Source organism: Neomonachus schauinslandi, chromosome 9 (assembly GCF_002201575.2).
Source record: "Neomonachus schauinslandi chromosome 9, ASM220157v2, whole genome shotgun sequence".
Taxonomy (NCBI): Eukaryota; Metazoa; Chordata; class Mammalia; order Carnivora; family Phocidae; genus Neomonachus; species Neomonachus schauinslandi.
In genome coordinates this window covers 42,950,940-42,975,073 of record NC_058411.1, presented here as the reverse complement: position 1 = coordinate 42,975,073, position 24,134 = coordinate 42,950,940, and the positions used below count along the sequence as shown (strand labels likewise).

At 35.6% G+C, this 24,134-nt stretch overlaps 1 protein-coding gene across 1 annotated transcript in view; it reads left to right on the top strand.

Annotated features, from left to right (window-relative positions):
- KTN1 (kinectin 1) overlaps positions 1–24,134 on the top strand; it is a 110,780-nt gene that overhangs the window by 50,664 nt on the left and 35,982 nt on the right. Inside the window, 16 exon segments of the mRNA XM_044918208.1 lie at positions 1,264–1,404; positions 5,695–5,801; positions 6,610–6,742; positions 8,123–8,210; positions 10,936–11,102; positions 11,518–11,586; positions 12,427–12,464; positions 13,138–13,228; positions 13,592–13,660; positions 14,176–14,213; positions 14,369–14,450; positions 15,261–15,329; positions 21,211–21,245; positions 21,658–21,748; positions 22,417–22,485; positions 23,104–23,141. Of these exon segments, the coding sequence (XP_044774143.1) occupies positions 1,264–1,404; positions 5,695–5,801; positions 6,610–6,742; positions 8,123–8,210; positions 10,936–11,102; positions 11,518–11,586; positions 12,427–12,464; positions 13,138–13,228; positions 13,592–13,660; positions 14,176–14,213; positions 14,369–14,450; positions 15,261–15,329; positions 21,211–21,245; positions 21,658–21,748; positions 22,417–22,485; positions 23,104–23,141 (1,325 nt within the window).

Here is a 24,134-nt window from a genome sequence, read left to right as displayed (position 1 = left end):
AGGAATTAAATACAGTAAATGAGGTTTTTTATCATTCATGAAGCTACTTGATGACATTATGAGGATGGCCTCATTTGAATATAAAACCTTTTATGTGAATTTGAAGTAAATGTTAATGGAAAAACTTGGTCAGATTAAGATTAATCAAAGTTGTTACTAAAATAAGCATGTTGCCTTACGATTACACACTTCAGTTTTATGTGGCTATGGTTTTCTGACTATAATTTTAAAAATTAAAAAGGTATCCACTTCATAGTAATTCATTGAGCTATATACTTAAGATGTGTGTACTTCTTCCTAAGTGTATTATATACATCAGTATAACACTTTGCAGATGGACGTAAACTCTTCTGGGAGGAAACCATCAAGTACATAAAAGTTATAAATTTTGAGGGTGCCTCGGTGGCTCATTCAGTTAAGCATCCGACTCTTGATTTTGGCTCAGGTCATGATCTCAGAGTTGTGAGATTGAGTGTTGTGTCCCACGCTGGATGTGGAGCCTACTTAAGATTCTCTTTCTCCCTCTTGCTCTGTCCCATTCCCACCCCCCAGCCCCCGCATGTGTGCATATACTCACTTAAAAAAAAAGTTTTAAGTTTTTTGTGTCTTAGATGAGGGGGTATAAACTGATCATGCTTGCAGATAACTTTAAAGTTGGTTGGCTCTCTTTTACTTCGATAATATTTGCTCTAGGAGTTCGTGATAGTTGCAATATAAAATGAAATCACCCTTTTAAGATTTGACTTGGGAAGATAATAAAACTTGGAGTTCTGATTTTTTACTTTCCCTTATTCCAATCTTCCATTCTGCTATGAACATGTCTTTTTCTTTTCTCTCAGGGAAGAGACTTCTTTTTTTCTCTGCTAGGTTATTTTTTTAGGCCTTTTCTAAACCCTAAAAGCTAGTACCTGCAAATAATAGAAAACTAATTGTTTTGCCTTATAAAACTATTCTTTCTTATACTCAAGTTAGACTGTAGGATTTATTCTAGGTTCAGCTCTTTAACTCAGACCAGAAAGTGCATTTGGAATAAGAATAAACAGAACAGCAAAGTGTTTATGAAATTGGTACAGGTGGATGCAGGTAAGATGCAGAGACAATTTCTTTTTTAAACCTTTGACCTCAAGCATGTACTTATTTCAGAATTCATGATTGTCTTATATCATTTTTACTGATGCTAAAAATGTTTTTTTATTATAATCTTATGGTACTTATTTTTTTTAGTAGGTTTTCATAATTTTTTTTTCTGGTTTATTCTTCTAGGAAATGATGTCAGAGAAAGAAAGAAGCAATGTGGTTATAGCAAGGATGAAAGATCGGATTGGAACATTAGAAAAGGAACATAATGTATTTCAAAACAAAATGCATGTTAGTTATCAAGAGACTCAGCAGATGCAGATGAAGGTACCTTTTCATTTTTTGAAAACAAAATGAAACTTTGCATTCATTAATTAGCAGACTTTAAGTGCCTAATATGTGTAAGGCTGTGTGCTGGGCGATGGTACCTTGGCTAAACTGGCTCCTTGTCTGTAAGTGAGCACCTTTTCGAGGGGGGGATGAGGCAGAGGCTAGAAGCTGACAAGTAAATATTCCATTACAATATAGTAGTCCTGCCTTATCCCCATTTCACTTTCGGTGGTTTCAGTTACCCATGGTCAACCATGGCCTGGAAGCAGATGATTCTTCTGACATATTGTCAGAAGGTCAGCAGTAGCCTAACACTGTGTCACAGTGCCTATGTCATTACCTCCCATCTCATCACGTAGGCATTTATTATCTCGCATCATCACGAGAAGGGTGAATTCAGTATAATATGTTTTGAGAGAGAGAAATCACTTCATGTAACTTTGATGACAGTATATTGTTATAGTTCTATTTTTAGTTATTAATCTCTTAACTGTGCCTAATTTATAAATTAAACTTTGTGATATGTATGTATGTACGTATGTATAGGGAAAAGACATAGTATACCCATGGTTTAGTACTCTGCAGTTTCAGGCATCTATTTGGGGGTCTTTGGAAGGTATTACCTGTGGGTAAGGGGGGGGGATTACTGTAGAGGTAAGCAGTGGGTGCTTCGGAACCATTGGGTTGGGGAATAGGGAAGATGAGGATTATAGGGAAGTCTTGTTAGAAATGATATGCAAACTGTGTTGAATGTTTTAAAACAATTAGGCATTATCAGGTAAGAGAGTGAAGAAATGGGTACTGGGTTATTACTTGGTGTGATTCCTTAGTCCCATCCCTAGAGGTGATTATTGTTCAGTGGGTCTATTTTGGGGCCCAGGATGTAGCTTTTTAATGAGTGCATCCCAGGTGTTTCTGATAGAGATTGCTCAGTGATAACAGTTCATGAGAAATGCAGTAGGAGTTGTGTTTGGAAATCAGGGCTAGAATGAGGAAAAGATCTAGAGATGTAAATAGAGGCCCTGTCTTAAAGGGCCTTATATACCTGAAGACTGGGGAGCCATTAAAGGAGTTAAGCAACTCAGCAGTGTCATTATATTAGTATTTTTAGTTATTACTCTGGTAGCAGTGTGGAGAGTGGAACAAGATAATTGCAAGGCTTTTGCAGGAATCCACGTCCTAGAACAAGGGCCTAAAATCAGATGTTGACAGTGAGGGGTTGAGTTTGAGTGATCCAGAAGAAAGAGTTAGTAGATGGGGGTTGGTGATGGAGTGGAGGAGAGAGCAAGAGAGAGCTGATAATGAAGGATGACTTCTAAGGTTTTGGCCTAAGTGACCATCTCTTGGCTTACTTTTACCTCTCTTCTTTGAGCGTTTCAGAAGGTTCAGTTCTTACTGTCTTTTCTACATACTACTTGTTTCCATGATTCCAGTTAAGTCTGAACCAGTGGTTGGTTGGTTTGTGCTTTCTCTAAGATTGAAATACCATTTTTATCATTGATGAAGAACATGGTTTGGGTCGGCTTACCTAGTGGGTGTCTAATATTCCCCCTATTTGAGCTTTCTGGGCCAGTGATTTTTTATTTTTTATTATGTTAGTCACCATACGTTACATCATTAGTTTTTGATGTAGTGTTCCATGATTCCTTGTTTGCGTATAACACCCAGTGCTCCATTCAGTACATGCCCTCCTTAGTACCCATCACTGGGCTAACCCATTCCCCTACCCCCCTTCCCTCTAAAACCCTCAGTTTGTTCCTCAGAGTCCGTAGTCTCTCATGGCTCGTCTCCCCCTCCCCTTTCCCCCCTTCATTTTTCCCTTCCTACTATCTTCTTCTTCTTTTTTTTTTTTTTTAACATATAATGTATTATTTGTTTCAGGGGTGCAGGTCTGTGATTCATCAGTCTTATATAATTCACAGCGCTCACCATAGCACATACCCTCCCCAATGTTCATCACCCAGCCACCCCATCCCTCCCACCCCCCACCACTCCAGCAACCCTCAGTTTGTTTCCTGAGATTAACAATTCCTTGTATCAGTGAGATCATATGATACTTGTCTTCCTCTGATTGACTTATTTCGCTTAGCATAATACCCTCTAGTTCCATCCACATCGTTGCAAATGGCAAGAGTTCGTTTTTTTTTTTTTTTTTTTGGATGGCTGCATAATATTCCATTGTATATATATATACCACATCTTCTTTATCCATTCATCAGTTGATGGACATCTAGGCACTTTCCATAGTTTGGCTATTGTAAACGTTGCTGTTATAAACATTGGGGTTCACGTACCCCTTTAGATCACTACATTTGTATCTTTGGGGTAAATACCCAGTAGTGCAATTGCTGGGCCACAGGGTAGCTCTATTTTCAACTTTTTGAGGAACCTCCATACTGTTTTCCAGAGTGGCTGCACCAGCTTGCATTCCCACCAACAGTGTAGGAGGGTTCCCCTTTCTCCGCATCCTTGCCAACATCTGTCGTTTCCTGACTTGTTACTTTTAGCCATTCTGACTGGTGTGAGGTGGTATCTCATTGAGGTTTTGGTTTGGATTTCCCTGATGCCGAGTCATGTTGAGCACTTTTTCATGTGTCTGTTGGCCATTTGGATGTCTTCTTTGGAAAAATGTCTGTTCATGTCTTCTTGGGCCAGTGATTTTTTGAATTATTTCCATTGCTAGCTGATGCTTCAATTTGGAAGTTCTCGTCATCACCTCTAATTTAACATATGTCTAAAATCAAACTCTTGCTTTTGATTAAGTTCTTATTTTCCAACATCTGAGGCATTATTATCCTTATGCTTGAATACTTTGCCTTCTCTCTCTTGCTCAGTTTACAGTTTTTTTCTGAAATCTTTAAGATACTTTATTTCAAGGTACTCTTGCATTCAGTTCTTAGACATCACCTCAGTTTATTATTTCATACTGGCATAATTATAGTGGCTTTTCAGTCTCTCATTTCCATTCTACCATGTAAATAGTATCAGATATTTGTTTCTAAGATATTATTTTGATCACATTGCTAGTCTCATGCTGAAAAATTTTAAATTCTTCTTCACTGCTATCAAAGTCCCAGTGTTTTCCACAGAAAAACACTAATAGCAAAGAAGAAGTGAATGAATCTGTTGTCAGGTTCTTAGAGTTTCCACTGCTTTGTGCTTTCATTTGACCCAATCCTCTATCTTTCCAACCCCCAGCCATTTGATATATTTTTTTCCCACTAGTAAATGGGTTATTGAAGAACTGATTTTCCTAGTCTCAAGTGATTTTTTTCTTTTCCTTAATTGTTACTTATATTAATTTGGAAATTAGTCAAGTATTTGTAGTACTCTTATTAAGGGTGGAAGGTGATTTATTTTTTCTTTTAGAGAAGCCAGGATATAGGTTCTATGTGATTTGTTCTCTGAAAAATAGATATATATACTTTAATTTCTCTCACTTGAATAGTTTTCTTAAAATTATTAAGATTATTCCACATTCTAAAATGAGACCTATCCTTATGGGAATATGAGATTCAGTATTCTTTCTCTTGGTTCTATAATTCTGAGATAAGAAATAAAAGGCCAGAATATTTTAGTGAGTAGATTTTTGCGTGATGAATTTGCCATCTATTTGGTTATAGCTCAGTTTGTAACTTAATATAAATGTGTTAAACATATTTTCAGTTTTTAAACTTTGATTACAAATCTTTCATTGAAAACTGCTGACATGAAATTGATACAGAATCAAGATAGGGTTATTCTGTAGGAGTCTGTTGGGTAGGAAAGAAATTCTAAGTCTTTTCTTTCTTTCTTTCTTTTTTTTTTTTTAAAGATTTATTTATTTATTTGAGAGAGCGAGAATGAGAGAGAGTACATGAGAGGGGGGAGGGCCAGAGGGAGAAGCAGGCTCCTCGCTGAGCAGGGAGCCCGATGCGGGACTCGATCCCGGGACTCCAGGATCATGACCTGAGCCGAAGGCAGTCGCTTAACCAACTGAGCCACCCAGGCGCCCTAAGTCTTTTATTTCTAAAACAGGATTTCTATTTGTATTTATTTTACATTTCCAGTATGGTATCAGCTAGTATCCACTTGCATTCTTGAATGTTGTGGCAGCTTGTATTTACTTTGCATTCACCACAATAAAAATGTAATTCATCCTTTAAATTTGTTTATATTTATTTGAGAAAGATGGTCCAAACTTCATTCTTTTGATTCTTTTTACATTCTCATTATAATAAAGTTTCTTTTAAGTTCATTTTGGCAGTCTTTGTTTCTAAAAATCTTATGTTTGTAAAATACTTTTAGTTCCAGCAAGTTCGTGAGCAGATGGAGGCAGAGATAGCTCACTTGAAGCAGGAGAATGGCATACTGAGAGATGCTGTCAGCAACACTACAAACCAGCTAGAAAGCAAGTATGTTTCCAAATGCTTTATTTTTAATTGAATGGCAGAATATTTTCATTGAATGGCGGAATATTTTCTTGGACCATCAAAATGGTGTTTGATAGTGTTTGGTTAGACTTCTGTGTTTTACGTTTGTTTCTAAAATGAATTTTCAAAAACAATTTTCTTGCTATGTGAAGAACCTCTTCAGCTAAACTCTGTGATAAATATTAGTGCTAGCAGTGCAACATTGTCTACACATTTATGAAACTGAATATTTAAGTTTTAAAACATCTATCCCCTTTAACAGTAGTTCTTAAACTTCATTATTCTGAAAGGCATCTGGCATGTTCCTTAAAAAAGCATATTCTTGAGTCCTACCCATAAAAGATTATGATTCAGTGGCTTTGAGGTGGAGCCCAGGAATCTGCATATTAAGACATATTCCTTGTGATGGTGATGAAATTGGCTCTGGGCTTTCCTTTGAGAAACTGCCTTAGAGAAGTGTTAGTCGCATGCTTACAAGAATAAGCACTCTGACTGATTTTAATAGATTTTCAGAACACCAGTTTGAGGGTGACACTGTTGACTTATGCTCATGAGTATGTAGCCATCCATTTTTCTTGATTATGGTGATTTTAGAATTTGTGTAATTGTTACCAGAATGATTCAGAGATTATAGTCAACCAGACTTCATTATTAGTAGTCACTTAAAACATTCTCTTTTCACTTGGCTGTAAGTGGAATTACTCAGAAAAACAAATATCAAATATGTTTTGTTTATTCTTTTTATGTGTTTGTAATAATAGGAGTTTCCTAATCCAGTTACTGTTTTCAGGCAGTCTGCTGAACTAAATAAACTACGCCAGGATTATGCTAGGTTGGTTAATGAGCTAACCGAGAAAACAGGAAAGCTACAGCAAGAGGAAGTCCAAAAGAAGAATGCTGAACAAGCAGTTACTCAGTTGAAGGTGATCTATTCCCATCTTTATTTATCATTTCATAAATAATGTAGATATTATTTTTTTAATTTATCTTTATTTATCATTTCATAAATAATGTAGATACTCAGTTCAGGGACCTAAATATGTATGTAGGTTTGAGAAATGTAGTTTGAGGCTTAAAGGAATCTGTAGTCTAAGTGTTCTGCCTGTGTAGAAGCATGTGCAGTAATGAGAGAATTGAATATAGGCTTGAGTCTGAAGTTAAAGACTGAAGATAGGAAAAATGAAATTTGCTGATGGACAGATACAAACAGAATTTCTTCTCTGGGCGGTTAGGGTTCACATGTGTGAGGCAAAAATCAAGTGGTAAAAATTACCTTTAATATTATTTATCATCCATAACTTGGATTTTTCAGTAAGTTCAGTAGAGCATATTTTTCTTCCAGCATTGGAATAGATGATTTTCCTTTGCTTTAGCACAAGACCAAGAAATGCTCCAGTAGCTTTCACTTGAGCTGTAGTATTAAAAAAATCACAGTTTCTTTAGATACCAGAATGGTACTTAGTACCATGAGAAGCTCCTGCTGAGAAGTGATGCATGGGGTTGCTCAGGCTACAGAGGAATAGATTTGTTTCTTTTGCACCTTATAGCATATGCACATTGAGTAGAATGGTGAATAGAATTGTCCTTTCCTCCTTTTACTGGGGAGAGGATTTATTGAACATATAGTTCAATTTGTGTAAGTCCAGTGTATTAGATTCCTTCCTGGGTCATTGGTAGAATCATACCTAATACCAGTTCCAGAGTGGTAGGGGTTAAAAGGACTTTGAGAATAATTGAATGTGGAAAATAGTGCAATTTGTTTTCTTGAAGTTTTTATGGGTCCCTGTGGGAGATTGATATAATTGTCCTTTTATTCAAAATTTGTCTTGCTGGTGTGTTTACTGCTGGTACTTATAAATATGGAAGTTCCATATGGATATGGATAAGCAGATAAATGATACTAAAGACCATAGTCATCATTGAAGTGTTGTGCTCTATCTCAAAATTTGAATTTTAGGTTCCTAGTGGGATTTAGCAGTAAAGATACCATCCTGTCTTTTGAAAGCCTATCAGCTGAAGAAAATAAAAATGGGAAACAGATCATAGCTAAATAGGTCAGATATATACATAGTAGTAGCTATAGTGATCTACCTGCACAAATATTTGGTTTTTGTAAATCCTGCATTTTGGAGGGTAGAATGACTGTGGCTGATATTTTTGTATAAGTCTGGGCATATCTGCATATTTTATTAATGTAGGAGACTGATGGAATAAGCAGTTTTATGACAAGAGTAAAGAGGATGTTTTTTTTTTTTTTTTTTTTTTTGAAATCCTGTGATTGTGCTGACTTAACCTTTTTCCAGGTTCAGCTACAAGAAGCTGAGAGAAGGTGGGAAGAAGTCCAGAGCTATATCAGGAAGAGAACAGCAGAGCATGAGGCAGCACAGCAAGGTAAGGGGAGAGGTATTCATGTAAATTTAGTATATAGTCCTGGGTTAAATTTTCTCCCCTCTCTATATACGAAGAAAGTATGATTTGACCTTTTTGTTAAGGCCAATAAAAATAGCTTTTGCACTTTGGGAGTACCTTTATTTTTTTAAGATTTCTTAGAATTGGGCGCCTGGGTGCCTCAGTTGGTTAAGCGACTGCCTTCGGCTCAGGTCATGATCCTGGAGTCCCGGGATCGAGTCCCGCATCGGGCTCCCTGCTCAGCGAGGAGCCTGCTTCTCCCTCTGGCCCTCCCCCCTCTCATGTACTCTCTCTCATTCTCGCTCTCTCAAATAAATAAATAAAAATCTTTAAAAAAAAAAAAAGATTTCTTAGAATTTCTAAAATAAATTCTCTACTAGCTTTATCCTGAAGCATTAAGTTGCAGATAAAATTATAGTTTATAATAGGGTAATAGGAACCTAGTTTGTGTGTTTTCGTTTCTGTAGTTATTTCCTTTGGTTCCTTGATTACCTCTTTATTTTTTGTTTGTAAGGAAGCACTCACTTTCTGTATTGTGAAGAGAAAGTAAGAGCATTACCATTTCAAATAGTTGACTTAAAACAGTCTACTTAAATGCTAAGTTTCATTACTTATTCTTAATTTGATGACTCCATCTGGGAGATAATGGAGCTTGTATTGTGTGTTATTTGTCTCCATTACTCCTTTTCTCCTGTAGGAGTCAGTGTAGTAAATTATAGTTCCAAACAGTAGGATAGATCATACAATTTTGGCTTTTTAGATCTTTGGTTTCCTCTGATTCCCCATGCCTGCCGTCCCTCTATTCCCGTATTTCCCTTTGGTTCCATATTTAAATATACCCGAGATACTTAAAGGCCTTTTTCTTTATACATAAAGTTTATGTCTATGTTAAGATACATTAGCTTATTTTTTAAAGTTATATTTTTTATTTCATCAATGAAGCACATAGGAATTTTGACAAAAGAATTGAGCTATAAACTATATTTCTCTATAAACTATGTAACTGTAAACCATAAAACCTCACTCTCACTAGAAGCAGTCATTTTTGCTTTTGGTATTCTCCATCATATTTCTAAATACACATACTATTTGTACACATACTGCTATCTCTTAATAGGTATCTGTTGACTTTTATTTCGGGGAAATGAGGTCTTAACTCCCACACCATTCCTCCCACCTTCCCCTCATTCTACCAATATGGTTACACATACTTCTGGATCATGTCAGTATTTGTTGTTGACATCATTATGACAGTGTAATTCAGTGCTGAGCCAAGAGAAATATTAAAACTGCAGTTCTTCTCATGAATAATGTTGTTTAATTTCTTGAGCTAATTATTGCTTTATGTTTTTAAGTTGTTTGATCCTTATTTTATGATTTAAAATTTTACCTATGGTTAAACTCTAACCCTCTCTCCTCTGCCCACCTCTCAACATATGAGGTAGTGGAGAGCCTTTTCAGTTTTTCCTTCTGGAGTCCTTCGTCTTCCTGTTCCAAGACTTGTGTGTTTTCTAGGTTGGCTCCATAGCTGTCTTCCTGCGACTGTGTTCTGGATACTGTCACCACCATCTTTCTTGCTTTCCTCCCTCATTTAATCGCATATCTTTTAGTCCCATGAGAGTATGCCTTTAAGTACATTGGTTAAGGCTTTGCATATCTGAAAATGTTTTTATTTTTTCTACCTTCATGCTTGATTGGTAGTTTGGTTGGATGGAGAGTTCTAGGTTATAAATAATTTTTCCCACAGAAGTTTGAAGGCATTAATTCAGTGTTTTAACTTTCACTATTGCTGGTAAAGAAATAATTATGCTCTTCTGAGTTCTAATCCTGGATATGACCATTATGTTTAATTATAAGGAGTTCTTTTTTGAGTTGTGTTTCATTCTGTTATTAGTGTCTTGTTATGGCAGTAACATCTTAAAATATGCACACACACACATTTTCTCTTTTTCCCTATATTTGCCTCTCTTCCTTGGTGGTAGTGGTGGTGGACTTGTTTATTTTATGGGGCCAAGAGGTAGCTCTTACGATACCTAGTATCTCCATTTCCTGAGCCTTTCCAGATTTCCTGAACACCTTCCCCTTCCAAGTTAGTGATTATCTCTCCATTCATTTTATCTTAATTTCTGGATTTGGAGTTAGTTTGATTGCATCAAAGATAGTTTGTGTTTGTTTCTCATTTTCTTTGTTGTTTTGGGGTCATTGCTAAGAAGAGAAGCAGACAGAAAAGTTGTACTTCATTCTACACCAGGACATTGTCAGCCATCAACATCTTTCTCTGTTTTCCAAGTAGGAAAGTATACGGAATTTATAAGAGATTCACTGATAACTTACTAAAGTGTCTTTGGGGAAATAAAGAATGCTTTCAAGAAATGATACAATAGTTTTAAACATTCATGTACCATTCACTTAACACATTTTTGAGTATGTACTGTGTACCAAGCCTTGGACACTGCTCTGGATATAGAGAAAAGGCAGTTCTGTTTTCAGAAAGCTTACTTCCTGGGCGAAGAGAAGAATTAGTACAGTGTGGCAGGTTCTATGATAAAGGTAAGCCTAGAATGCACAGGGGAGCCATGTGCAGGAGGGGAAGAAGAGGAGAGATTCAAGGAATTTTTTTCTGGAGGAGATGATACCTGTGCTAAAGATGAGTGGTAGTAACCAGGCAAAGGAAGAGAACTTTGTAAAATACTATGTTTTGTTACAGATTTACAGAGCAAATTTGTGGCCAAAGAAAATGAAGTACAGAGTCTGCATAGTAAGCTCACAGATACCTTGGTATCAAAACAACAGTTGGAGCAAAGACTAATGCAGTTAATGGAATCAGAGCAAAAAAGGGTGACCAAAGAAGAGTCTTTACAAATGCAAGTTCAGGTATCTAATTCTCTCTTTTTAAAAAATAAAGGTAGGCGGTGGCTGGATGTGTCTCTGTAGAAGAGAACGGATAGTCTACCTTATCCTAATTGTGTAGTGGTGATGAATAATTATAACTTAATTTTTGAGCAGTTGTCACAGTATGGTGTGTTTGAATATGTGCTTAAGGATGTCCTCACAGTCTTAAATTCTTTGTGTTAGATTAGGGGCAACACAACTTATTCTTAATTTTTACCTTCTACAACAACTCTCAAAATAGAGTCCTTAGTCATTGTTGTTTAAATTATGGCTTTGGAATCTAAGAATGCCTTTTTAAAGATAAACAAGTTTGTACCTCATTTTGTTCATGTACATTGGTATATTTGTTAACAGCACACTTTTCCCCCCTCTCCTTTTTGGTTGTTACTTATGAAAGGATATTTTGGAGCAGAACGAGGCTTTGAAAGCTCAAATTCAACAATTCCATTCCCAGATAGCAGCCCAGGTAATTGTGCTTTCATATTGCTTGTCATTTCTAATGTATATTATAATAATATAATATGAAATATATATAATTTAATAATGACATTATATAATAAATAATTCTTAGCCATTAAATTAATCACCTGAATGCCTGTTGAGTGCGCCAAGCACTGGATTAGTAGTTGGGAAACTAGTCCATGAATCAACAGTGATGATTCTGATAGCTAAGCACTCAGATAATTATGTATAGTGCTGTGGGAAAACACCAAGAAAAAAAGCCAAATCCAACTAATGGAGAGTTTCTACCATAGAAGGAAGAAATGTGCATAGTCTTGACACAGAACAGAAGAAATGGCCAAATGGTGTTAGGAATAGTGGTTTATGTATTAAAAATGCTTACTAAATACTGACTAACCATAGGGAAAACTTTATATACACTCAGGTGGTAGCAGTATGTTAATAATGTAATACTATATGTTAATACATAATCTCAGATTATGTAGGCAAAAAGATCATTTTAAAACTTCTGTTTAGTGAGTGGGGATACCTTCCAGAGTTTTGCAAGTTGTATTGTTTTTCCTGTATATTTGGTACTTGTCAATTATATAATTTCCAGGCCTGGCAATTTGTTTTCATTTGAACTGTCTTATGCTATGTAATTCCCTAATACTGGTTGTTGGTGATCAAAGTTGCTTTCAGAATAATAGCTACTATTTACTGAACACTCGTCATGGGCCAGATACTGCCTTGACAACTTGATATACATTAATTTCTTTTAATTTTTAAAGCTCTGTTTGATTATTGTACAACTTTTAGACTTCTTCTTAAATGCTTTTATGTTGACACTGTTTTTCTTTCTTAGACCTCCGCTTCAGTTCTAGCAGAAGAGTTACATAAAGTGTAAGCCTGCCTTTCTACACTTCTCTTATAATTGCTTAGTCACCACTAAATGATACCTGTTCCATCAGCACTTATGATTTACTTTATATTCTGACTTGTTCAGAAAATACTCTTAACTAGATCTGGAGCAATTTTTGCTCTCCTCCCTCCCTCAGTGAGTTGAGTTCCTAAACATTGCACATTTTGTGTTTTTATGTCTTCATCATAAAAAGAGTTGGGGAGCCTTTTTGTATTGGGAAGAGAGAATTGTGGTTTGAGATTAATGGAAGTAAGTTAGTTTTTGTGCCTAGTAAGTAGTTTTACCTATTCTGTATTTCAACTGTATGGTGGTATACCCAAAACAAGGTTGTGTTTTTAGTATATTTTTTAATTTGCATAGACAGGGCTCACTTGAGTTCAGAAGACCTAAAGTCTGCCTTTGGCATTACCAGGTTTGCGAGCTTAAAATAATTACTTCTTTTGACCTCAAGTTTTAAGAAAGGGGTATGTATCTTAGGGAGTTGTAGTAATGTATGTGATAGATATTACTAAACTAAAAGGAGCTACAGAAATGGAGGGTGCAGATGCATGAGAAACTACTTAAGTAAGCATGAGCATATTTAAGGCTTTTAATCCTTTGATTTGTGACTTGACTTCAAAATGTTTATATGTAAAAATGTATTTCCTGTTAAAGGATTGCTGAAAAGGATAAGCAGATAAAACAGACTGAAGATTCTTTAGCAAATGAACATGATCATTTAACAAGTAAAGAGGAAGAACTTAAGGTACAGTAATCCTGATAAATGGCAACAGTATTTTATAAGCATTGAATTATGGTAATCAGTATGACCATCTATGAAGAATGGAAAATACTCTAAAGTCATTTGAAAAGTGTCTACTCTTTATTAAACTACAAAATCCTCTTTAGCCTTTCAAGAAGAGAAGTTCAGAGGGCTTTTCTCACATGATGTAATTCACAGTAATTTGGGAAATATGCTAAATAACAGGGATTGATGATTTCCTTTTCCTATTTAAGAAATTGTGATTTGAGGCCTTTGTTTTGAGACCTTTACTTAGGTAGAAGAGCTGCTTTACCAATTTTAAAGTCAGTTATGTTAAATATTTTTAATATTTCCTTCTTATTCTAGGATATACAGAATATGAATTTCTTATTAAAAGCCGAAGTGCAGAAGTTACAGGCCCTGGCAAATGAACAGGTAGATCTTTATTGCTGTTGAGCATTTACTTCAGAATTTGACCTTGTCTATACTTACTATTGCAAGCCCTAATTTCATTCATATACATAGTAAATATAATAGTTACTTGTGTTTGGCTGCATGGCATATTGTTGAAAGCCTCTTCTATTTGACCGTGTGACATCAAAACCCACCCACATAGTACTATTTTCATGTTAAAACTCATGTTTGATCAAATGAATTGATCACATTTAAGATCTCAGAAGAATCCATGAAAACTTTGTTAATGTGCTGATTTGTTTTAGCTTTTTGCTATTTAATCAAAAAAAGGATATACTTTTATTTGGATAAAATTTGACCAGTGAGAAGTCCAAAATACTGGACAGCAAAATGTATTACAGAAATGTGTAGATATTGCTTTAACTTTTACTTCAAATATATGGAAATACAGCTTTTTGGTATATAAAAATAAGGGAAAGAATAGTTTGGAGTGCTTCCTAAGAAATGGTTTAATTCTCATCCCATTCCAAACACAGGCTGCTGCAGCACATGAACTGGAAAAGATGCAAAAAAGGTGAGTAAAGCGTTGCTGTACATGGAGCCATTCGTACATTTATATTCAAGTATAATTGCAGAAGTTATTGGTACTCATAACTGATAGTTGTGCATATAATTTATGTAAACCTTTGAATGTATGAATTATTTTGATTGATTTTTTTTTTCTCATAGTATTCATGTTAAGGATGATCAAATAAGATTGCTTGAAGAACAGCTGCAGTGTGAAATTTCAAACAAAATGGAAGACTTTAAGGTTTGTGATTAAGCTTGTCAACTGAGCTTAGAACAACCTTCTATAGTTTTCAGTTGAAGTGAGTCTAGAAATACTAGTTTTTTATATGAAATCACCCTGAAGCAATGTTTCTATAGTTTATTTGGGCTTATACAGACAGTGAATGTTATCATACACTTTTTGCCTAGATTATCTTATCTGTTCTTATAATAGACTTTTGATATTTGTTTTGCTTCAGTCTTTGCTGTAGTTTCCAGTTGGTAGTTTGTGATGGTTTTAACTGCCTCCATTGTCGGTGCAGTGCTAGCTTCTGGTCACGGCCGCTCAGCTTGAGTATTGGAAAGCAATCTCATTGCTGGGGTGCGTCTCATCATGTGTATGAGACTTGCATTCTTCTTCTTCCTTTTTTTTTTTTTTCTTTTTGCTTTTATTTAATAAGAATCCTGTAAATATTCACTTAAGAAAGGAGAATTTCCCGGAATCCATTGGCACAAGTGGTTTCAGTTCTTTGAAATACATGTGAAACACTGTTTTTGGATAAAGCACATGACTGAATTGGGGGGCTTAGTCGAAACTTGTTTTAGAGGTCATTGTACATGTAGTTTATACTAGTACTGTATTTCTATATTTTGGAAATATATTCACTGAAAATGAAAAATGAAACCACATGAGATTTGCATTGTTATATCAGTATATAATTCACCTGTCACTTTAAGAATACTTGAAGGGATGATATGGGTTTGAATTGGGGGGAATTGATTTTTTTTAACCTATTCAAATGATTGCTTTGTTATCTTTTCTTAAACAGTAAATTGAGATTTCTTTTTTCAGATTCTAAATGACCAAAACAAAGCATTACAATTAGAAGTTCAGAAGCTACAAACTCTTGTTTCTGAACAGGTAAGGCTTTTCTTGAATTACAAGGCAGAAATATCTAATATTAAAAAGATCTGGTTCTTCTTAAATATTAACCAACTCGTTCATTTTGAGGAGTTTTGCTCAAGTATGGATGTATCTTTTCATTGCATTTCTGTTCATCTTGTGCTTATCAAGTGTCTAAGGAAAGTATTTTTTCTTCCCTGAGGGGAAGCTAATGCTCACTTCCTTTTTATAAGCACTTAAAAAAAAGTGCAATAGAATACATAAAAAGCATTTAAGTCCTTTTGATACATTTGGCTCTCAGGGTAAAAATCTTTCACTTTTGGAGCCTTTTTCCTAAGGCAACATGGTTTCTTAAAAAAGAGTGGGTTTGAAACCTGCTACCAGCACTTAAAAGCATAGTGATGTTGATCAAATTGCTTAACCTTTCTGAGACCTTTCATTCCAAATCTTTCACACTGAGATTTTATTTACATCATAAGCTTGTTAGATTTAAATGGGGAAGTTTATGTGTAGTGCTTAGCCTGGTGATTGGCATTAAGCAGGCATCTTAAACCTTAATTACTTTCCCTTGGAATATTTATTTTTTCATCTCCTCTCTACCTCCTGCTGTCATCAGACTCTTCTATATTTATAGCAAGCCATCAAAACTATAGCAGCCTTAGTAAGCATGGCTTCATAAACTAGAGCCCCAGGCAGTGTCCATCCTATGGCTGTTCCTAAGAGTTGACTTCAGACTTTTCTCCTACAGAGCTCTTCAGATTGCAGTGTTTAAAAATATTCTAGAAACTCTTGATATTAGATGACACATTAAAATAGAAGCTTTGAATGTTTTTCTAATATTGTTAAATTTGGGAGCTTGTATTAGAAACTGAAATGTAAGTTACTGCAAATGATAGCACTTCCTTTCACAGATGCATGCTTTCTTTTTTATTTTAAAATTCACATTGTGCAGGTATTGAATTGGTGTAAAGTAGCTGTGCCAAATACTGTGGAAGTATTTGTTAACATCTGTTTAAGAAATAATCTACTTATTCTCCTCCCCCTCTTGAATATGTTAGTAAGTGCCTTGAGTATTCTTTATCACTTTGTATATAGTTTATCCTTGCAAACAAAAGGCAGTAGAGGAGATAATGGTAAACTGATGATATTTAGTGCAGTGCGGGGACATGACTTCATGCCACTGTAATCCTAAAATAATTTTTTAAGTCTTATTCTTAAATCTTATTCTTGTTTCTCGTTGTGGTATAGCTTATAAAATACATTTCATCAATTGTAAGAATTCTTCCCCTCAATTTATCATCTCTGAAGTCTGGCTGTATCTTACAGTCTCTGGTTACAGTTTAGCTGGCAGCGTTTAAAATTTTAGTAGCTACATAAAATACCAGGTGTGAGATGCAACATTAATGACTTGGAAGAGGTAAAATGTGATCGATGATTTTTGGTTGTTTTACTTCTTACCCAAAAAAGCAGAATGTTGAGTTGTGAGTTGGTTATAGAGATTCTGGAACACTTATTTCAGTGTATAAGGTTTTAAATACTTCCTTAAATTAACTTCACGGGAGGTAAAACAAATGCCTAGAAATGTATGACTCTGTCCTGGAATTCCAGTATTAAAGGTGCTGGTAACTATTTTTATTTTTTTTTATTTTTTTTATTTTTTAAAGATTTTTATTTATTTATTTGAGACAGAGAGAATGAGAGAGACAGAGAGCACATGAGAGGGGGGAGGGTCAGAGGGAGAAGCAGGCTCCCCGCCGAGCAGGGAGCCCGATGCGGGACTCGATCCCGGGACTCCAGGATCACGACCTGAGCCGAAGGCAGTTGCTTAACCAACTGAGCCACCCAGGCGCCCAAGGTGCTGGTAACTATTACATGTAAAAAAAAACCAGGAATCTTTTAACTTTTAGAATCTTTTAATCTTTTAGTTCTGTACTAAAAATGTATTCTCCATCATTAGACAAGAACAAAACCACTAGCCTTATATTTTTCTTTTCCTTAAAGAGAATATGATGACTTAAGAATTGCCATTCTAATATCTTACATAAAATTCCCCGTATGTGTGGAAGTTAATATTAAAAAAGAAAACCCCCTAATTTCTACCTTAACTGAATCAGCCTTCTATCTACTACTAAGGTTTCCATGTACTTTTAGATATTCTGTTAAAATAACAACTTTTTTCATGAGATAGGTTTTGTTTTAATGAAGAATAGTTTTAGGAAGTTAAATGAACAGTCCACAAAACAAAATTTTATAGCCACATTTTTAAAATTTATTTCAAAGAAGTTGATTAGGGAAAACTTACTTTGTGGTACTAATTTAAGATTTGCTCTTTGGTAATTCTTAGAATTTTTCTTATTCTTAAAGCTCTCTCTTTTAAAAATAGTTTAGAAAGCATGTAACTATGATGGTGTATTTTGGTTATAGTTGTGACTTAGCTCTCGGCAGACCAAAGAACCATCTCTTTGGCTTCTTCTCTGGTCATTTTTATTGCTATCACTAGTGAAAGAAGAGATGAAGATTAGTATAATCTTAATTTCTTCGATTTCCACCTTTCTTTAACCCCTTCCTATCCAGCAGTCAGAATTCTAAGTGACAGTTGAGAGATAAACAGTTTAGTTAGGGGAAAAAAAAAAAATCAGTCTTTTTGCTCCATGGATTTTTATCTGGGAGGAAAAGATTGAGCTTACTGAAACAGAAATCAGTGATGGTGCCAAGTTGTTGTTTCTTTAGGTGTAGGAGGCAGAAAGACAACAAATACCAGGTAAGATAACCTGTTTATACATTAAAGAAGGGAAGGCTCCATGTGGATATAAGCCTGTATGATAATCCCAGTGATGCAAATAAATCAGTTACTAGGATCTCATTTATTCAAAATAAAATAAAACTTCTGGGGAGGCAGGGTTCTGAGTTATCCTTTTTTTTTTTTTATAGCAAAGGAGCAGCATTTTTATTCTTTAGTAGATTTTTATTAAGTAAAAACTATAGGAGTAGGAAATTTTTTCTCTTTGCCCTTTTGCCTGTTTGTGTTTTATTGCAAAAGAATTTATTATTTGTTTATTATTGTATAAAATGTAGTTTTGGAAATCGTCTGGGGAGAACAAAATTGGATTGGGTTAGGCCAATAATATATAAAGTAAAAAGGTTGTATGGATGCTAAGCTGGTCACTTTTTCTGCAATTGAATATTTGATAAGGTGATGAGCAACAGTACATGTTAAACTAACTTTGTTAAAGGAAATTAATTTCATTACATGTTTACATGTTTATGAATTGAGTATATGCTAGATGTTGTGCTCCATGCTGAAGCTACAGAGATGAATGGGACTTGGTTCCTGCCTTCAGGAATATGGCTTTTAGTGTGGAGATAGATATGTAATACAGAAAAGTATGATGAATAAAATTTTTGAACTGTGGTACAGGGTTAGAGGAAGAGATAATGAATTCTATCTGAAGGACAGTGAGGGTGAAGAGGTACCACAGAGAAGGGCCTGCCAAACTTCCCCAGCAGCTAAAGGGAAATCCAGGCTGAGGGAATACAGTGTTAAAAGTCATGGCGGTGTGTGGCCAAAATGGTGTATTCAGAGTTAACTGGCATGTTGTAGAAGTGCAAAGTATGCAGTGTAAGGAGTAGAGAAAGATTGGCTAAGGCCCGATTATGAAGGACTTTTGTATGCTGTGTACGGACCATGAACTTGATTTAGCATGTTGGTAAATCCCTGAAAGATATTGCAAGGATGAATAAGTATTTTGTCAGCATTTTAGATCACTCTGGTAACAATGAGGTATTTGAATTTGTGTGGGGGAGAAGTGTGTAGGACTAAAGGTATAATACAATAAGTGATTAAGGTGCAGATAACTTGGACTTAATAGTGTTGTCTTTTTTTAATTGAGATGTAATTGACATAAAACATTAGTTTGAGATGGGCTTATGTGTAGATAATGTGAAATGATCACAACAATATGTCTGGTTAATAGTTAACATGCATCACCATACACAGTCACAAATTTTTTGTTAAATCTTTTTTTTTTTTTTTTTTTTTTTTTAAGAGAGAGTGTGTGTGTTAGCTGGGTGGGAGTGGGGAGAAGTGGTGGGGGAGGGGCAGAGGGAGAGGGAGAATCCCAAGCAGGCTCCACAGCCAGCGTGAAGCCGCGATGCAGGGCTCAATCTCTCGACCGAGATCATGATCTCCTCTGGAATCAGGAGTCCAGTGCTTAACTGACTGAGCCACCCAACTTCACCTGTTCAATCTTATATGAGATGGCCATCATCAAAAATAAAGATGGACAAAAACCCATCTTGGTGAAAGATTTGTAAACTTGTTGCATGATTTATTTTCATAGTTTATAAACCTGACTTAATATACTTTGACAGCTTAGTCTCCTTTCTGGTGATAGGGAAATTTTTCCCATTGGGAAGTTCTTCCTGTATCCCTCACAAAATATTCCTTATAGGCAGTAGGCAGAGAGAAGAATAGTGCGGTACTGTGATATTTGAGATGAATGAAGCCGAGGGCCTAACCTAAGGCATTGAAGAAAAGGGGGTTAATTTTGGAAATATGTAAGAAGTGGAGTCTTAGGACTTGGATTTGGCAATGGAAAAATTAATAGTATTTGTGAAAATGGTTATAATAAAATTGGGGGAAAAGTAAGAAACTAGCAAAATTAGGAGAGTACAGGTAGGGAATGGGATGGGCAGAAAAAATGTTCAAAGCAAAACACCCGAAGCCTGTTTTGGTAGGCTGCTTAGCTGCCCGAAGGCTTGGGAATGCTAAGGAGGAAGCCCCTCTTCTGGATACAAAATAAATTATAGCAGTGGGGACTTTTGTGTTTCTGGGGAGATGCTAGAAGGGAAGTGGTTAAAAGTGGGGGTCAGCTTACATGTCATGTTTTAATGCCTTACAAAGAGAATATATTCATGTGTTGCTCCTGCAATTTATAATCAATTTTAAAACATTCTATATATTGGTCTAGGTGGTGGTCACATAATATCTACATGTTAAAAATTAATTGATTTGTATACAGGAGTTTTGTACTTGCCCATATAAATATTACACCTGAGTTTTTAAAAAGTCAAAAAATCAGTTTAGAAGAAGAAAGAACAAAGTCTCCTTCCTCATCTTCAAGGCTTTAGAGCCTTGGATTTTTCATATTTGAAGAACAGAATTGACATAGAATTAAGGCAAATTCTCTTCTTTATTCTTTTTTTTAAAGATTTTATTTATTTGACACAGAGAGAGATAACGAGAGCAGGAACACAAGCAGGGGGAGTGGGAGAGGGAGAAGCAGCCTTCCCGCCAAGCAGGGAGCCCGATGTGGGACTCGATCCCAGGACCCTGGGATCATGACCTGGGCCGAAGGCAGACGCTTAACGACTGAGCTACCCAGGCGCCCTCTCTTCTTTATTCTTTTTTTTTTTTTTTAGATTATTTATTTATTTATTTGACAGAGAGAGCGAGAGAGCACAAGCAGGGGCAACAGCAGAGGGAGAGGGAGAAGCAGGCTTCCCGCCAAGCAGGGAGCCTGATGCGGGGCTCGATCCCAGGACCCTGGGATCATGACCTGAACCGAAGGCAGAAGCTTAACCATCTGAGCCACCCAGGCGCCCCTCTTCTTTATTCTTAAGATTTTCTTTTATGGCAATTAAAAACCAACTCATTTTGCTAGCTCATAGTATACTTTATCTTTTTCTGTGTCTTTTGTGTAGCTGCTTCTCTTCTGTCTTGTGTTCTCTGGATTAAATAATTCTTTAATTATTAGCAGTCTTCAAGTGTAGATCACCTTCCTAAATTTTGGATCTAATTTAAACAATTTTCATAGAATTATATTTTTAAACTAGTTTTGCCTCATGCAAACTTAGTAAAATTAAACTTTTTCCTTTTTTTGGGTGATTTTTATTTTAGCCTAATAAAGATGTTGTGGAACAAATGGAAAAATGGTAAGAGTTTAAGTTTTTCTTATTATATTTTAATGACTCATTTCTACCAAATTTGAGGTAACAGAATTATTAACTATATTAACCTAGATTCTTAAAGTGCTCTTTGTACTTCATAATGGAAGAAAGTGGTATGCTGTTGATTGGTTTGATTTGGGATTACATTAGGTTTGTGGTGTTGGTGTGGCAATGATTTTATTTATTTAGGCTAGCCTAAATAAGCATGTATTACTTGAACACATTTTACTTATTGGTAAAGAAGTACATTTAGACCATGATCAAAGATCCTCAGAAACCTTCCTAGAATTAAGTTTATAAGAAATGAGGGACACAGGAGTTGATTGATAGAAAATATTTAGCAGTGATAGCATTTACCTTGAAAAATAGTTAATATGTTATAAATTTATGATTTCAGTATTCAAGAAAAAGATGAGAAGTTGAAGACTGTAGAAGAACTACTTGAAACTGGACTTATTCAAGTGGCCACAAAAGAGGAGGAACTGAATGTAAAACATTTTTGTACATTTGTTTTCCTTGTGGTTTGTCAGTGAACATGAAGGGGATTACTGTAATTTAAGATTTTTCCCATAACTTTTAAAACTTAATATTATTTATCCACATTTAATGCATATATGATACCCTTTTTCCATTAAATTTAACATTTTATTAGGAATACAAAAATGCATAGTTGATTGTAGCATTCACTATCTTAATGAAATAGACACTTTTTTTTTGGTTTGTAATTTATGCTTCCACACCTCCACCATGCCCAAATGATAACTAACAGACTTCATAAGTTCATGAAATAGTATTGGAGGCCAGGGAAAGGAGAGACTCCAGTTTTGTTTTGTGATTATCATTAGTCCTAACTAACTTGATTAGGACAGGGTTGCTGGAAGAAATGTTTAAAGATGTATTTGAGTTTAGGGGGAGAAATGACTTTACAAGTGGTATACTATGTGCTCTTGAGGTTGTGGAAACATAAGTAGAAATACTTGTGGGGATAAATGAATTAAATGGCTATCTCTAGAAGTTACAGAATTGTAGACATGTGACAAGGGCCTTCCAGAGAGGGAAAGAAGCAGCTAAAGAAAAATGAGAAATTAGGATATTTTGAAGATAGCTAATTTTTTAGAAAGTAAAAGTGTGTGACGCTTCTGTATCTTTGAAAAAGGCATTAAGAACAGAAAATTCATCTCTGACGAAAGAAGTTCAAGACTTAAAGGCTAAGCAAAATGATCAGGTAATGTATTCAGTAGATCCTGCAACTGTTCTCTTTTAAACAATGCACAGACCTGTTATGTTCATATAGAGCAGGTCTGTTGTTTATTCCTCCTTTCACCAATGTGGAATTTGTCAATCATAGTTTTAATCTGTGAATGATTAGGGACTTGATTAACAGTACTAGAAGCTGCAATTTATTGAATAATAGCTGTATGCCAGGCCCTGGGTAGAGTACTTTAGATAGGATGTCATTGCTGCTTACTGAAGTGATAAAAGTTTTGAGTGTACAAATATAAAGAAAGACTCTAAATAGCAGTAGAAGAAGCTGTCTGAAATAGGCAATTTCGTAGGTGTATTTTCTTCTTATCTGGTTAGAATTTTTAATTGTAACATGTATCTATTGATTTTTCTTTTGGCCTACACTTAACCATCAGTAGCCTTAAAGCTACTTTCAGAGTGCTTTTAATTTTCATAATTATAACATTAAAAAAAAAACCTAGAAAGAATCAATTCCTGGGTTTACTGTTCTCATTTGGATTTTGGTATAGTGGAAAATTTAAGGATAATATACTTTTCTATTTCTGAATTCATTTATATCTTGAGCAAATTACTAAGTAGGATACTTTCCTATTTCCAGGTTTCTTTTGCATCTCTAGTTGAAGAACTTAAGAAAGTGTAAGTGATGACATTTTTAAACTGGTCTTTCTCTTTTGGTCCATTTTCTTAGTGCTCATAAATCTTGTTTTGTGCAATTTAAACAGCTGTATGTTAGTTTAACCTTCACTCTAGAATTTTTTACTGATGGATTAAGGGAATTTAGCTGTGCTTTCCTTTTTTTTTTTTTTTAAAGATTTTATTTATTTTTTAGAGAGCGAGCGAGAGGGAAACAGCATGAGAGGGGAGAGGGTCAGAGGGAGAAGCAGGCTCCCCGCTGAGCCTGGAGCCCGATGTGGGACTCGATCCCAGGACCCTGGGATCATGACCTGAGCCGAAGGCAGCCGCTTAACCATCTGAGCCACTCAGGTGCCCTAGCTGTGCTTTCCTAGTGCAGTGTGATTGCTAAAACATCTATTTCTATAATTGATTCCATTCATTTTCTTAACTTACGGCATCAAATTGTTAATTTTCTGTTTCTGCAGTAAGAACTATTAAAAAAAACAACTAGGTTATACTGGATATAGAGAGCATGTATCCTCTTCTTGAACACTATAAATTTGATGCCATATTGTGTATACGTTCTGCCACTGCTTTCAGAACTCTGGAAGCCAGTATTGTTGAGAGAAACTTGATTCTTCCCAGTGTTCTTCAGGGTGCAAGTCTTATTAACATTCTCTGTGCACTTTCAAAGCAGGTCACCTGCTTCTCTTTGTGTGTATCAGCTTTAGCCATCTGGTATTTACTGATTAATTCTCATTTAGGAATACTCCCCCCCCCCCCCCCGCCCTTTTTTTAAAGAGGGGGTGGGTAGGGGCAAAGGGAGAGAGAGAGAATCTTAAGCAGCCTCCACACTTAGTGCTGAGCCTGACTCTGGGCTTGATCTCAGCACATTTGAGATCATGACCCAAGCGAAAATCGAGAGTGGTATGTATGCTTAACCGACTGAGCCACCCAGGCACCCCTCTAGGAAGACTTCAAGTATTTTTTTCCCTTCTTATCTGCAAGATACGT